The 12,962-nt window shown below is 57.0% G+C and overlaps 1 protein-coding gene across 1 annotated transcript in view; it reads right to left on the bottom strand.

Moving 5' to 3' along the window:
- Nucleotides 1-12,962, bottom strand: part of capn3a (calpain 3a, (p94)) — a 94,773-nt gene that overhangs the window by 63,280 nt on the left and 18,531 nt on the right. The window contains exon 5 of the mRNA XM_055865629.1: nt 5,499-5,667. Within this exon, the coding sequence (XP_055721604.1) occupies nt 5,499-5,667 (169 nt within the window). The remainder of the gene's footprint in view (nt 1-5,498; nt 5,668-12,962) is intronic.

Raw genomic sequence — 12,962 nt, 5'->3', positions numbered from 1 at the left:
GGATAGGACAGTGAGTAGAGGGGGGGGGGGGGGCAGGAAAGACAGGATAGGACAGTGAGTAGAGGGGGGGGGTAGGAAAGACAGGATAGGACAGTGAGTAGAGGGGGGGCAGGAAACACAGGATAGGACAGTGAGTAGAGGGGGGGCAGGAAACACAGGATAGGACAGTGAGTAGAGGGGGGGGCAGGAAACACAGGATAGGACGGTGAGTAGAGGGGGGGGGGCCAGGAAAGACAGGATAGGACAGTGAGTAGAGGGGGGGCAGGAAACACAGGATAGGACAGTGAGTAGAGGGGGGGTGGGGCAGGAAAGACAGGATAGGACGGTGAGTAGAGGGGGGGGGGCAGGAAAGACAGGATAGGACAGTGAGTAGAGGGGGGGGGGCAGGAAAGACAGGATAGGACAGTGAGTAGAGGGAGGGGGGGGCAGGAAAGACAGGATAGGACGGTGAGTAGAGGGGGGGGGAGCAGGAAAGACAGGATAGGACGGTGAGTAGAGGGGGGGGGGGCAGGAAAGACAGGATAGGACAGTGAGTAGAGGGGGGGGCAGGAAAGACAGGATAGGACAGTGAGTAGAGGGGGGAGGGGCAGGAAAGACAGGATAGGACAGTGAGTAGAGGGGGGAGGGGCAGGAAAGACAGGATAGGACAGGGAGTAGAGGGGGGGGGCAGGAAAGACAGGATAGGACAGTGAGTAGAGGGGGGGGGCAGGAAAGACAGGATAGGACAGTGAGTAGAGGGGGGGGGCAGGAAAGACAGGATAGGACAGTGAGTAGGGGGGGGGGGGGGGCAGGGAAGACAGGATAGGACAGTGAGTAGGGGGGGGGCAGGGAAGACAGGATAGGACAGTGAGTAGAGGGGGGGGCAGGAAAGACAGGATAGGACAGTGAGTAGGGGGGGGGGGCAGGGAAGACAGGATAGGACAGTGAGTAGAGGGGGGGGGGCAGGAAAGACAGGATAGGACAGTGAGTAGAGGGGGGGGGGCAGGAAAGACAGGATAGGACAGTGAGTAGAGGGGGGGCAGGAAAGACAGGATAGGACAGTGAGTAGAGGGGGGGCAGGAAACACAGGATAGGACAGTGAGTAGAGGGGGGGGGCAGGAAAGACAGGATAGGACAGTGAGTAGAGGGGGGGGGGGGGCAGGAAAGACAGGATAGGACAGTGAGTAGAGGGGGGGGGCAGGAAACACAGGATATGACAGTGAGTAGAGGGGGGGGGGGCAGGAAAGACAGGATAGGACAGTGAGTAGAGGGGGGGGGGGCAGGAAAGACAGGATAGGACAGTGAGTAGAGGGGGGGGGCAGGAAAGACAGGATAGGACAGTGAGTAGAGGGGGGGGGGCAGGAAACACAGGATAGGACAGTGAGTAGAGGGGGGGGGGCAGGAAAGACAGGATAGGACAGTGAGTAGAGGGGGGGGTAGGAAAGACAGGATAGGACAGTGAGTAGAGGGGGGGCAGGAAACACAGGATAGGACAGTGAGTAGAGGGGGGGCAGGAAACACAGGATAGGACAGTGAGTAGAGGGGGGGGCAGGAAACACAGGATAGGACGGTGAGTAGAGGGGGGGGGGGGGGCAGGAAAGACAGGATAGGACAGTGAGTAGAGGGGGGGCAGGAAACACAGGATAGGACAGTGAGTAGAGGGGGGGTGGGGCAGGAAAGACAGGATAGGACGGTGAGTAGAGGGGGGGGGGCAGGAAAGACAGGATAGGACAGTGAGTAGAGGGGGGGGGGCAGGAAAGACAGTATAGGACAGTGAGTAGAGGGAGGGGGGGGCAGGAAAGACAGGATAGGACAGTGAGTAGAGGGGGGGGGAGCAGGAAAGACAGGATAGGACGGTGAGTAGAGGGGGGGGGGGCAGGAAAGACAGGATAGGACAGTGAGTAGAGGGGGGGGGCAGGAAAGACAGGATAGGACAGTGAGTAGAGGGGGGAGGGGCAGGAAAGACAGGATAGGACAGTGAGTAGAGGGGGGAGGGGCAGGAAAGACAGGATAGGACAGGGAGTAGAGGGGGGGGGCAGGAAAGACAGGATAGGACAGTGAGTAGAGGGGGGGGGGCAGGAAAGACAGGATAGGACAGTGAGTAGAGGGGGGGGGGGCAGGAAAGACAGGATAGGACAGTGAGTAGGGGGGGGGCAGGGAAGACAGGATAGGACAGTGAGTAGGGGGGGGGGGGCAGGGAAGACAGGATAGGACAGTGAGTAGAGGGGGGGGGCAGGAAAGACAGGATAGGACAGTGAGTAGGGGGGGGGGGGCAGGGAAGACAGGATAGGACAGTGAGTAGAGGGGGGGGGGGGCAGGAAAGACAGGATAGGACAGTGAGTAGAGGGGGGGGCAGGAAAGACAGGATAGGACAGTGAGTAGAGGGGGGGCAGGAAAGACAGGATAGGACAGTGAGTAGAGGGGGGGGGCAGGAAAGACAGGATAGGACAGTGAGTAGGGGGGGGGGGGGGGGGGCAGGGAAGACAGGATAGGACAGTGAGTAGGGGGGGGGCAGGGAAGACAGGATAGGACAGTGAGTAGAGGGGGGGGGCAGGAAAGACAGGATAGGACAGTGAGTAGGGGGGGGGGCAGGGAAGACAGGATAGGACAGTGAGTAGAGGGGGGGGGGCAGGAAAGACAGGATAGGACAGTGAGTAGAGGGGGGGGGGCAGGAAAGACAGGATAGGACAGTGAGTAGAGGGGGGGCAGGAAAGACAGGATAGGACAGTGAGTAGAGGGGGGGCAGGAAACACAGGATAGGACAGTGAGTAGAGGGGGGGGGCAGGAAAGACAGGATAGGACAGTGAGTAGAGGGGGGGGGGGGGCAGGAAAGACAGGATAGGACAGTGAGTAGAGGGGGGGGGCAGGAAACACAGGATATGACAGTGAGTAGAGGGGGGGGGGGGCAGGAAAGACAGGATAGGACAGTGAGTAGAGGGGGGGGGCAGGAAAGACAGGATAGGACAGTGAGTAGAGGGGGGGGGCAGGAAAGACAGGATAGGACAGTGAGTAGAGGGGGGGGGGCAGGAAACACAGGATAGGACAGTGAGTAGAGGGGGGGGGGCAGGAAAGACAGGATAGGACAGTGAGTAGAGGGGGGGGTAGGAAAGACAGGATAGGACAGTGAGTAGAGGGGGGGCAGGAAACACAGGATAGGACAGTGAGTAGAGGGGGGGCAGGAAACACAGGATAGGACAGTGAGTAGAGGGGGGGGCAGGAAACACAGGATAGGACGGTGAGTAGAGGGGGGGGGGGGGGGCAGGAAAGACAGGATAGGACAGTGAGTAGAGGGGGGGCAGGAAACACAGGATAGGACAGTGAGTAGAGGGGGGGTGGGGCAGGAAAGACAGGATAGGACGGTGAGTAGAGGGGGGGGGGCAGGAAAGACAGGATAGGACAGTGAGTAGAGGGGGGGGGGCAGGAAAGACAGTATAGGACAGTGAGTAGAGGGAGGGGGGGGCAGGAAAGACAGGATAGGACGGTGAGTAGAGGGGGGGGGAGCAGGAAAGACAGGATAGGACGGTGAGTAGAGGGGGGGGGGGCAGGAAAGACAGGATAGGACAGTGAGTAGAGGGGGGGGCAGGAAAGACAGGATAGGACAGTGAGTAGAGGGGGGAGGGGCAGGAAAGACAGGATAGGACAGTGAGTAGAGGGGGGAGGGGCAGGAAAGACAGGATAGGACAGGGAGTAGAGGGGGGGGGCAGGAAAGACAGGATAGGACAGTGAGTAGAGGGGGGGGGCAGGAAAGACAGGATAGGACAGTGAGTAGAGGGGGGGGGGCAGGAAAGACAGGATAGGACAGTGAGTAGGGGGGGGGCAGGGAAGACAGGATAGGACAGTGAGTAGGGGGGGGGGGGCAGGGAAGACAGGATAGGACAGTGAGTAGAGGGGGGGGGCAGGAAAGACAGGATAGGACAGTGAGTAGGGGGGGGGGGCAGGGAAGACAGGATAGGACAGTGAGTAGAGGGGGGGGGGGGCAGGAAAGACAGGATAGGACAGTGAGTAGAGGGGGGGGCAGGAAAGACAGGATAGGACAGTGAGTAGAGGGGGGGCAGGAAAGACAGGATAGGACAGTGAGTAGAGGGGGGGGGCAGGAAAGACAGGATAGGACAGTGAGTAGGGGGGGGGGGCAGGGAAGACAGGATAGGACAGTGAGTAGAGGGGGGGGGCAGGAAAGACAGGATAGGACAGTGAGTAGGGGGGGGCAGGGAAGACAGGATAGGACAGTGAGTAGAGGGGGCAGGAAAGACAGGATAGGACAGTGAGTAGAGGGGGGGGGCAGGAAAGACAGGATAGGACAGTGAGTAGAGAGGGGGCAGGAAAGACAGGATAGGACAGTGAGTAGAGGGGGGGGTGGGCAGGAAAGACAGGATAGGACAGGGAGTAGAGGGGGGGGGCAGGAAACACAGGATAGGACAGTGAGTAGAGGGGGGGGGGGCAGGAAAGACAGGATAGGACAGTGAGTAGAGGGGGGGCAGGAAAGACAGGATAGGACAGTGAGTAGAGGGGGGGGGCAGGAAAGACAGGATAGGACAGTGAGTAGAGGGGGGGCAGGAAAGACAGGATAGGACAGTGAGTAGAGGGGGGGGGGGCAGGAAAGACAGGATAGGACAGGGAGTAGAGGGGGGGGGGCAGGAAAGACAGGATAGGACAGTGAGTAGGGGGGGGGGGAGGAAAGACAGGATAGGACAGTGAGTAGAGGGGGGGGTCAGGAAAGACAGGATAGGACAATGAGTAGAGGGGGGGGAGGGGCAGGAAAGACAGGATAGGACAGTGAGTAGAGGGGGGGGGGCAGGAAAGACAGGATAGGACAGTGAGTAGAGGGAGATATTGTGTGAAACCGTCAATGGGATGTATTTGTACTCACACCGACACGGTACATGTGTGGATATGTACTCACACCGAGACGGTACATGTGTGGATATGTACTCACACCGACACGGTACATGTGTAGATATGTACCCACACCGACACGGTACATGTGTGGATATGTACTCACACCGACACGGTACATGTGTGGATATGTACTCACACCGACACGGTACATATGTGGATATGTACTCACACCGACACGGTACATGTGTGGATATGTACTCACACCGACACGGTACATGTGTGGATATGTACTCACACCGACACGGTACATGTGTGGATATGTACTCACACCGACACGGTACATGTGTGGATATGTACTCACACCGACACGGTACATATGTGGATATATGGGTGGCGGCACTAACTACGGGCAAGACCTCCACAGACAGGCCACATAGCTGAACGTTTTGACTGGAATGGCTTCTAGGTCTGGTCAGAATCATGGGGCTGCTCTATCGACGGGAGGCTCTTCCATTTCGGGTTCACGTGACCTGTTGGAGGTCGGGGGTCACGCTACTAAGGTCAGAGACTCACGTCGATAGAGCAGCCCGTCAGGGAGCCTCTCTCGCTACTAAGGTCAGAGACCCACGTCGATAGAGCAGCCCATCAGGGAGCCTCTCTCGCTACTAAGGTCAGAGACTAACATCGATAGAGCAGCCCATCAGGGAGCCTCTCTCCAGGGCCTTCTTCATGATCTTGTACAGCTCCTTGGGCGCCTCCTTCATCTCATAGAACTCTGTCACGCCCCCGGTGAAGTCTTCCATGGCCTCCGTGGTGTTACCGCCCTTCAGGGCCTCATAGGAACCGTGAAGCCTGGGGAGGGGGAGTGAGGGTTAGGGTCGTGGTGTTACCGCCCTTCAGGGCCTCATAGGACCCGTGCAGCCTGGGGGATGGGAGGGGTGAGACAGGGTGAGGGTTTGGGGTTGGTCAGAGGGTGGGGAGAGGGTCAGGGGGGAGACAGAGTGAAGGGGTGGGGAGAGGGTCAGGGGGAGACAGAGTGAAGGAGTGGGGAGAGGGTCAGGGGGAGACAGAGTGAAGGAGTGGGGAGAGGGTCAGGGGGGAGACAGAGTGAAGGAGTGGGGAGAGGGTCAGGGGGAGACAGAGTGAAGGGGTGGGGAGGGGGTCAGGGGGAGACAGAGTGAAGGGGTGGGGAGGGGGTCAGGGGGGAGACAGAGTGAAGGAGTGGGGAGAGGGTCAGGGGGGAGACAGAGTGAAGGGGTGGGGAGAGACAGAGTGAAGGAGTGGGGAGAGGGTCAGGGGGAGACAGAGTGAAGGGGTGGGGAGAGGGTCAGGGGGGAGACAGAGTGAAGGAGTGGGGAGAGGGTCAGGGGGGAGACAGAGTGAAGGGGTGGGGAGAGGGTCAGGGGGGAGACAGAGTGAAGGAGTGGGGAGAGGGTCAGGGGGGAGACAGAGTGAAGGAGTGGGTCAGGGGGGAGACAGAGTGAAGGAGTGGGGAGGGGGTCAGGGGGGAGACAGAGTGAAGGGGTGGGGAGAGGGTCAGGGGGGAGACAGAGTGAAGGAGTGGGGAGAGGGTCAGGGGGGAGACAGAGTGAAGGGGTGGGGAGAGGGTCAGGGGGGAGACAGAGTGAAGGGGTGGGGAGAGAGTCAGGGGAGAGACAGAGTGAAGGAGTGGGGAGAGGGTCAGGGGGGAGACAGAGTGAAGGAGTGGGGAGAGGGTCAGGGGGGAGACAGACTGAAGGGGTGGGGAGAGGGTCAGGGGGAGACAGAGTGAAGGAGTGGGGAGGGGGTCAGGGAGAGACAGAGTGAAGGAGTGGGGAGAGGGTCAGGGGGAGACAGAGTGAAGGAGTGGGGAGGGGGTCAGGGAGAGACAGAGTGAAGGAGTGGGGAGAGGGTCAGGGGGAGACAGAGTGAAGGGGTGGGGAGAGGGTCAGGGGGGAGACAGAGGGAAGGGGTGGGGAGAGGGTCAGGGCGGAGACAGAGTGAAGGAGTGGGGAGGGGGTCAGGGGGGAGACAGAGTGAAGGAGTGGGGAGAGGGTCAGGGGGGAGACAGAGTGAAGGAGTGGGGAGACGGTCAGGGGGGAGACAGAGTGAAGGAGTGGGGAGGGGGTCAGGGGGGAGACAGAGTGAAGGAGTGGGGAGAGGGTTGGGGTGGAGACAGAGTGAAGGGGTGGGGAGAGACAGAGTGAAGGAGTGGGGAGAGGGTCAGGGGGTGAGACAGAGTGAAGGAGTGGGGAGAGACAAGGTGAAGGGGTAGGGAGGGGGTCAGGGGGTCAGGGGGAGACAGAGTGAAGGCGTGGGGAGAGGGTCAGGGAGGAGACAGAGAGAAGGGGTGGGGAGAGGGTCAGGGGGAGACAGAGTGAAGGAGTGGGGAGAGGGTCAGGGGGGAGACAGAGTGAAGGAGTGGGGAGAGGGTCAGGGGGGAGAAAGAGTGAAGGAGTGGGGAGGGGGTCAGGGCGGAGACAGAGTGAAGGAGTGGGGAGAGGGTCAGGGGGGAGACAGAGTGAAGGAGTGGGGAGAGGGTCAGGGGGGAGACAGAGTGAAGGAGTGGGGAGAAGGTCAGGGGGGAGACAGAGTGAAGGAGTGGGGAGAGGGTCAGGGGGGAGACAGAGTGAAGGAGTGGGGAGAGGGTCAGGGGGGAGACAGAGTGAAGGAGTGGGGAGAGGGTCGGGGGGGAGACAGAGTGAAGGAGTGGGGAGAGGGTCGGGGGGGAGACAGAGTGAAGGAGTGGGGAGAGGGTCAGGGGGGAGACAGAGTGAAGGAGTGGGGAGAGGGTCAGGGGGGAGACAGAGTGAAGGAGTGGGGAGAGGGTCAGGGGGGAGACAGAGTGAAGGAGGGGGTCAGGGCGGAGACAGAGTGAAGGAGTGGGGAGGGGGTCACGGGGGAGACAGAGTGAAGGAGTGGGGAGAGGGTCAGGGGGAGACAGAGTGAAGGAGTGGGGAGGGGGTCAGGGCGGAGACAGAGTGAAGGAGTGGGGAGGGGGTCAGGGGGAGACAGAGTGAAGGAGTGGGGAGGGGGTCAGGGGGGAGACAGAGTGAAGGAGTGGGGAGAGGGTCAGGGGGAGACAGAGTGAAGGAGTGGGGAGGGGGTCAGGGGGGAGACAGAGTGAAGGAGTGGGGAGGGGGTCAGGGGGAGACAGAGTGAAGGAGTGGGGAGAGGGTCAGGGCGGAGACAGAGTGAAGGAGTGGGGAGGGGGTCAGGGGGGAGACAGAGTGAAGGAGTGGGGAGGGGGTCAGGGGGAGACAGAGTGAAGGAGTGGGGAGAGGGTCAGGGGGGAGACAGAGTGAAGGAGGGGGTCAGGGCGGAGACAGAGTGAAGGAGTGGGGAGGGGGTCACGGGGGGAGACAGATTGAAGGAGTGGGGAGGGGGTCAGGGGGGAGACAGAGTGAAGGAGTGGGGAGGGGGTCAGGGGGAGACAGAGTGAAGGAGTGGGGAGGGGGTCAGGGGGAGACAGAGTGAAGGAGTGGGGAGGGGGTCAGGGGGGAGACAGAGTGAAGGAGTGGGGAGAGGTTCAGGGGGGAGACAGAGTGAAGGGGTGGGGAGAGGGTCAGGGGGGAGACAGAGTGAAGGAGTGGGGAGAGGGTCAGGGGGAGACAGAGTGAAGGAGTGGGGAGAGGGTTAAGGGGGAGACAGAGTGAAGGAGTGGGGAGAGGGTCAGGGGGGAGACAGAGTGAAGGAGTGGGGAGGGGGTCAGGGCGGAGACAGAGTGAAGGAGTGGGGAGGGGGTCAGGGGGAGACAGAGTGAAGGCGTGGGGAGGGGGTCAGGGGGGAGACAGAGTGAAGGAGTGGGGAGAGGGTCAGGGGGAGACAGAGTGAAGGAGTGGGGAGGGGGTCAGGGGGGAGACAGAGTGAAGGAGTGGGGAGGGGGTCAGGGGGAGACAGAGTGAAGGAGTGGGGAGAGGGTCAGGGCGGAGACAGAGTGAAGGAGTGGGGAGGGGGTCAGGGGGGAGACAGAGTGAAGGAGTGGGGAGGGGGTCAGGGGGAGACAGAGTGAAGGAGTGGGGAGAGGGTCAGGGGGGAGACAGAGTGAAGGAGGGGGTCAGGGCGGAGACAGAGTGAAGGAGTGGGGAGGGGGTCACGGGGGAGACAGAGTGAAGGAGTGGGGAGGGGGTCAGGGGGGAGACAGAGTGAAGGAGTGGGGAGGGGGTCAGGGGGAGACAGAGTGAAGGAGTGGGGAGGGGGTCAGGGGGAGACAGAGTGAAGGAGTGGGGAGGGGGTCAGGGGGGAGACAGAGTGAAGGAGTGGGGAGAGGTTCAGGGGGGAGACAGAGTGAAGGGGTGGGGAGAGGGTCAGGGGGGAGACAGAGTGAAGGAGTGGGGAGAGGGTCAGGGGGAGACAGAGTGAAGGAGTGGGGAGAGGGTTAGGGGGGAGACAGAGTGAAGGAGTGGGGAGAGGGTCAGGGGGGAGACAGAGTGAAGGAGTGGGGAGGGGGTCAGGGGGGAGACAGAGTGAAGGAGTGGGGAGAGGGTCAGGGGGGAGACAGAGTGAAGGAGTGGGGAGAGGGCCAGGGGGGAGACAGAGTGAAGGAGTGGGGAGAGGGTCAGGGGGAGACAGAGTGAAGGAGTGGGGAGAGGGTCAGGGGGGAGACAGAGTGAAGGAGTGGGGAGAGGGTCAGGGGGGAGACAGAGTGAAGGAGTGGGGAGAGACAGAGTGAAGGAGTGGGGAGAGGGTCACGGGGAGACAGAGTGAAGGAGTGGGGAGAGGGTCAGGGGGGAGAACGACGATCTGGATAATATACAGTTGGGCTGAGTTTACGCTGCATCGGCAGGATAGAACAGCCGCCTCCGGTAAGACAAGTGGTGGTGGTCTGTGTCTATTTGTAAACAACAGCTGGTGCACAAAATCTAATATTAAGGAAGACTCAAGGTTTTGCTCATCTGAGGTAGAGTATCTCATGATAAGCTGTAGACCACACTATTTACCAAAAGAGTTTTCATCTGTATTTTTTCATAACTGTCCATTTACCACCACAAATGCTGCCACTAAGACCGCACTCAACGAGCTGTATTCGGCCATAAGCAAGAGGCGGCGCTCCTAGTGGCCTGGGACATTAATGGAGGGAAACTTAAATCAGTTTTACCTTATTTCTATCAGCATGTTAAATGTGCAACAAGAGGGAAAAAAACTCGCCCTCCATTTGGCAAATCTGACCATAATTCTATACTCCTGATTCCTGCCAAAAATAAAGCAGGAAGTACCAGTGACTCGGTCTATAAGAAAGTGGTCAGATGAAGCAGATGCTAAGCTACAGGATAGTTTTGCTATCACAGACTGGAATATGTTCTGGGATTCTTCCGATGGCATTGAGGAGTACACCACATCAGTCACTGGCTTCATCAATAAGTGCATTAAGGTATTTAGTCTCCAGGGGTGTTTTGACTGTACTATGTGGGAGGTATATGGTCTCCAGGGGTGTTTTGACTGTACTATGTGGGAGGTATTTGGTCTCCAGGGGTGTTTTGACTGTACTATGTGGGAGGTATTTGGTCTCCAGGGGTGTTTTGACTGTACTATGTGGGAGGTATTTGGTCTCCAGGGGTGTTTTGACTGTACTATGTGGGAGGTATTTGGTCTCCAGGGGTGTTTTGACTGTACTATGTGGGAGGTATTTGGTCTCCAGGGGTGTTTTGACTGTACTATGTGGGAGGTATTTGGTCTCCAGGGGTGTTTTGACTGTACTATGTGGGAGGTATTTGGACTCCAGGGGTGTTTTGACTGTACTATGTGGGAGGTATTTGGTCTCCAGCGGTGTTTTGACTGTACTATGTGGGAGGTATTTGGTCTCCAGGGGTGTTTTGACTGTTCTATGTGGGAGGTATTTCGTCTCCAGTGGTGTTTTGACTGTACTATGTGGGAGGTATTTGGTCTCCAGTGGTGTTTTGACTGTACTATGTGGGAGGTATTTGGTCTCCAGGGGTGTTTTGACTGTACTATGTGGGAGGTATTTGGTCTCCAGGGGTGTTTTGACTGTACTATGTGGGAGGTATTTGGTCTCCAGGGGTGTTTTGACTGTACTATGTGGGAGGTATTTGGTCTCCAGGGGTGTTTGGACTGTACTATGTGGGAGGTATTTGGTCTCCAGGGGTGTTTGGACTGTACTATGTGGGAGGTATTTGGTCTCCAGGGTGTTTTGACTGTACTATGTGGGAGGTATTTGGTCTCCAGGGGTGTTTTGACTGTACTATGTGGGAGTATTTGGTCTCCAGGGGTGTTTTGACTGTACTATGTGGGAGGTATTTGGTCTCCAGGGGTGTTTTGACTACTATGTGGGAGGTATTTGGTCTCCAGGGTGTTTTGACTACTATGTGGGAGGTATTTGGTCTCCAGGGTGTTTTGACTGTACTATGTGGGAGGTATTTGGTCTCCAGGGTGTTTTGACTACTATGTGGGAGGTTTTTGGCCTCCAGGGTGTTTTGACTACTATGTGGGAGGTATATGGTCTCCAGGGTGTTTTGACTGTACTATGTGGGAGGTATTTGGTCTCCAGGGGTGTTTTGACTGTACTATGTGGGAGGTATTTGGTCTCCAGGGGTGTTTGGACTGTACTATGTGGGAGGTATTTGGTCTCCAGGGGTGTTTTGACTGTACTATGTGGGAGGTATTTGGTCTCCAGGGGTGTTTGGACTGTACTATGTGGGAGGTATTTGGTCTCCAGGGGTGTTTTGACTGTACTATGTGGGAGGTATTTGGTCTCCAGCGGTGTTTTGACTGTACTATGTGGGAGGTATTTAGTCTCCAGGGTGTTTTGACTGTACTATGTGGGAGGTATTTGGTCTCCAGGGGTGTTTTGACTGTACTATGTGGGAGGTATTTGGTCTCCAGGGGTGTTTTGACTGTACTATGTGGGAGGTATTTGGTCTCCAGGGGTGTTTTGACTGTACTATGTGGGAGGTATTTGGTCTCCAGGGGTGTTTGGACTACTATGTGGGAGGTATTTGGTCTCCAGGGGTGTTTGGACTGTACTATGTGGGAGGTATTTGGTCTCCAGGGTGTTTTGACTGTACTATGTGGGAGGTATTTGGTCTCCAGGGTGTTTTGACTACTATGTGGGAGGTATTTGGTCTCCAGGGTGTTTTGACTGTACTATGTGGGAGGTATTTGGTCTCCAGGGTGTTTTGACTGTACTATGTGGGAGGTATTTGGTCTCCAGCGGTGTTTTGACTGTACTATGTGGGAGGTATTTGGTCTCCAGGGGTGTTTTGACTGTACTATGTGGGAGGTATTTGTTCTCCAGGGGTGTTTTGACTGTACTATGTGGGAGGTATTTGGTCTCCAGGTGTGTTTTGACTGTACTATGTGGGAGGTATTTAGTCTCCAGGGGTGTTTTGACTGTACTATGTGGGAGGTATTTAGTCTCCAGGGGTGTTTTGACTGTACTATGTGGGAGGTATTTGGTCTCCAGGGGTGTTTTGACTACTATGTGGGAGGTATTTGGTCTCCAGGGGTGTTTTGACTGTACTATGTGGGAGGTATATGGTCTCCAGGGGTGTTTTGACTTCTATGTTGGAGGTATTTGGTCTCCAGGGGTGTTTTGACTACCATGTGGGAGGTAGTTGAGGACAGCAGCTCTGATCTTGATGAACTCACAGATGTTGTTTCAGACTAATGTAAACTTCTGTGTTGAGTCAGTTATGCCTACTAAAACCTGTAGAATCTTCCCTAACAACAAGCCTTGGGGATCAACACATCTAAAATCACTACTTGATAGGAAGAAGGCAATTTATACTGAGGGTGATGGACAAGCTTTAAGAGATGTACAACGTCAGATCACTTTATACTGAGGGTGATGGACAGGCTTTAAGAGATGTATAACGTCAGATCAGTTTATGCTGAGGGTGATGGACAGGCTTTAAGAGATGTATAACGTCAGATCACTTTATACTGAGGGTGATGGACAGGCTAGACTTCTACAGTATATATACTTCATTTCCCTTATTCATCTAGACTTGGCGTAGGATTAGGGGTACGTACTTGGCATAGAGTTAGGGGTACGTACTTGGCGTAGGATTAGGGGTACGTACTTGGCATAGAGTTAGGGGTACGTACTTGGCATAGAGTTAGGGGTACGTACTTGGCATAGAGTTAGGGGTACGTACTTGGCATAGAGTTAGGGGTACGTACTTGGCATAGAGTTAGTGGTACGTACTTGG

This window comes from Salvelinus fontinalis, chromosome 16, assembly GCF_029448725.1.
Source record: "Salvelinus fontinalis isolate EN_2023a chromosome 16, ASM2944872v1, whole genome shotgun sequence".
NCBI classification, from domain to species: domain Eukaryota; kingdom Metazoa; phylum Chordata; class Actinopteri; order Salmoniformes; family Salmonidae; genus Salvelinus; species Salvelinus fontinalis.
The sequence above is the reverse complement of the archived record's forward strand: the minus strand, read 5'-3'. Positions and strand labels throughout refer to the sequence as shown.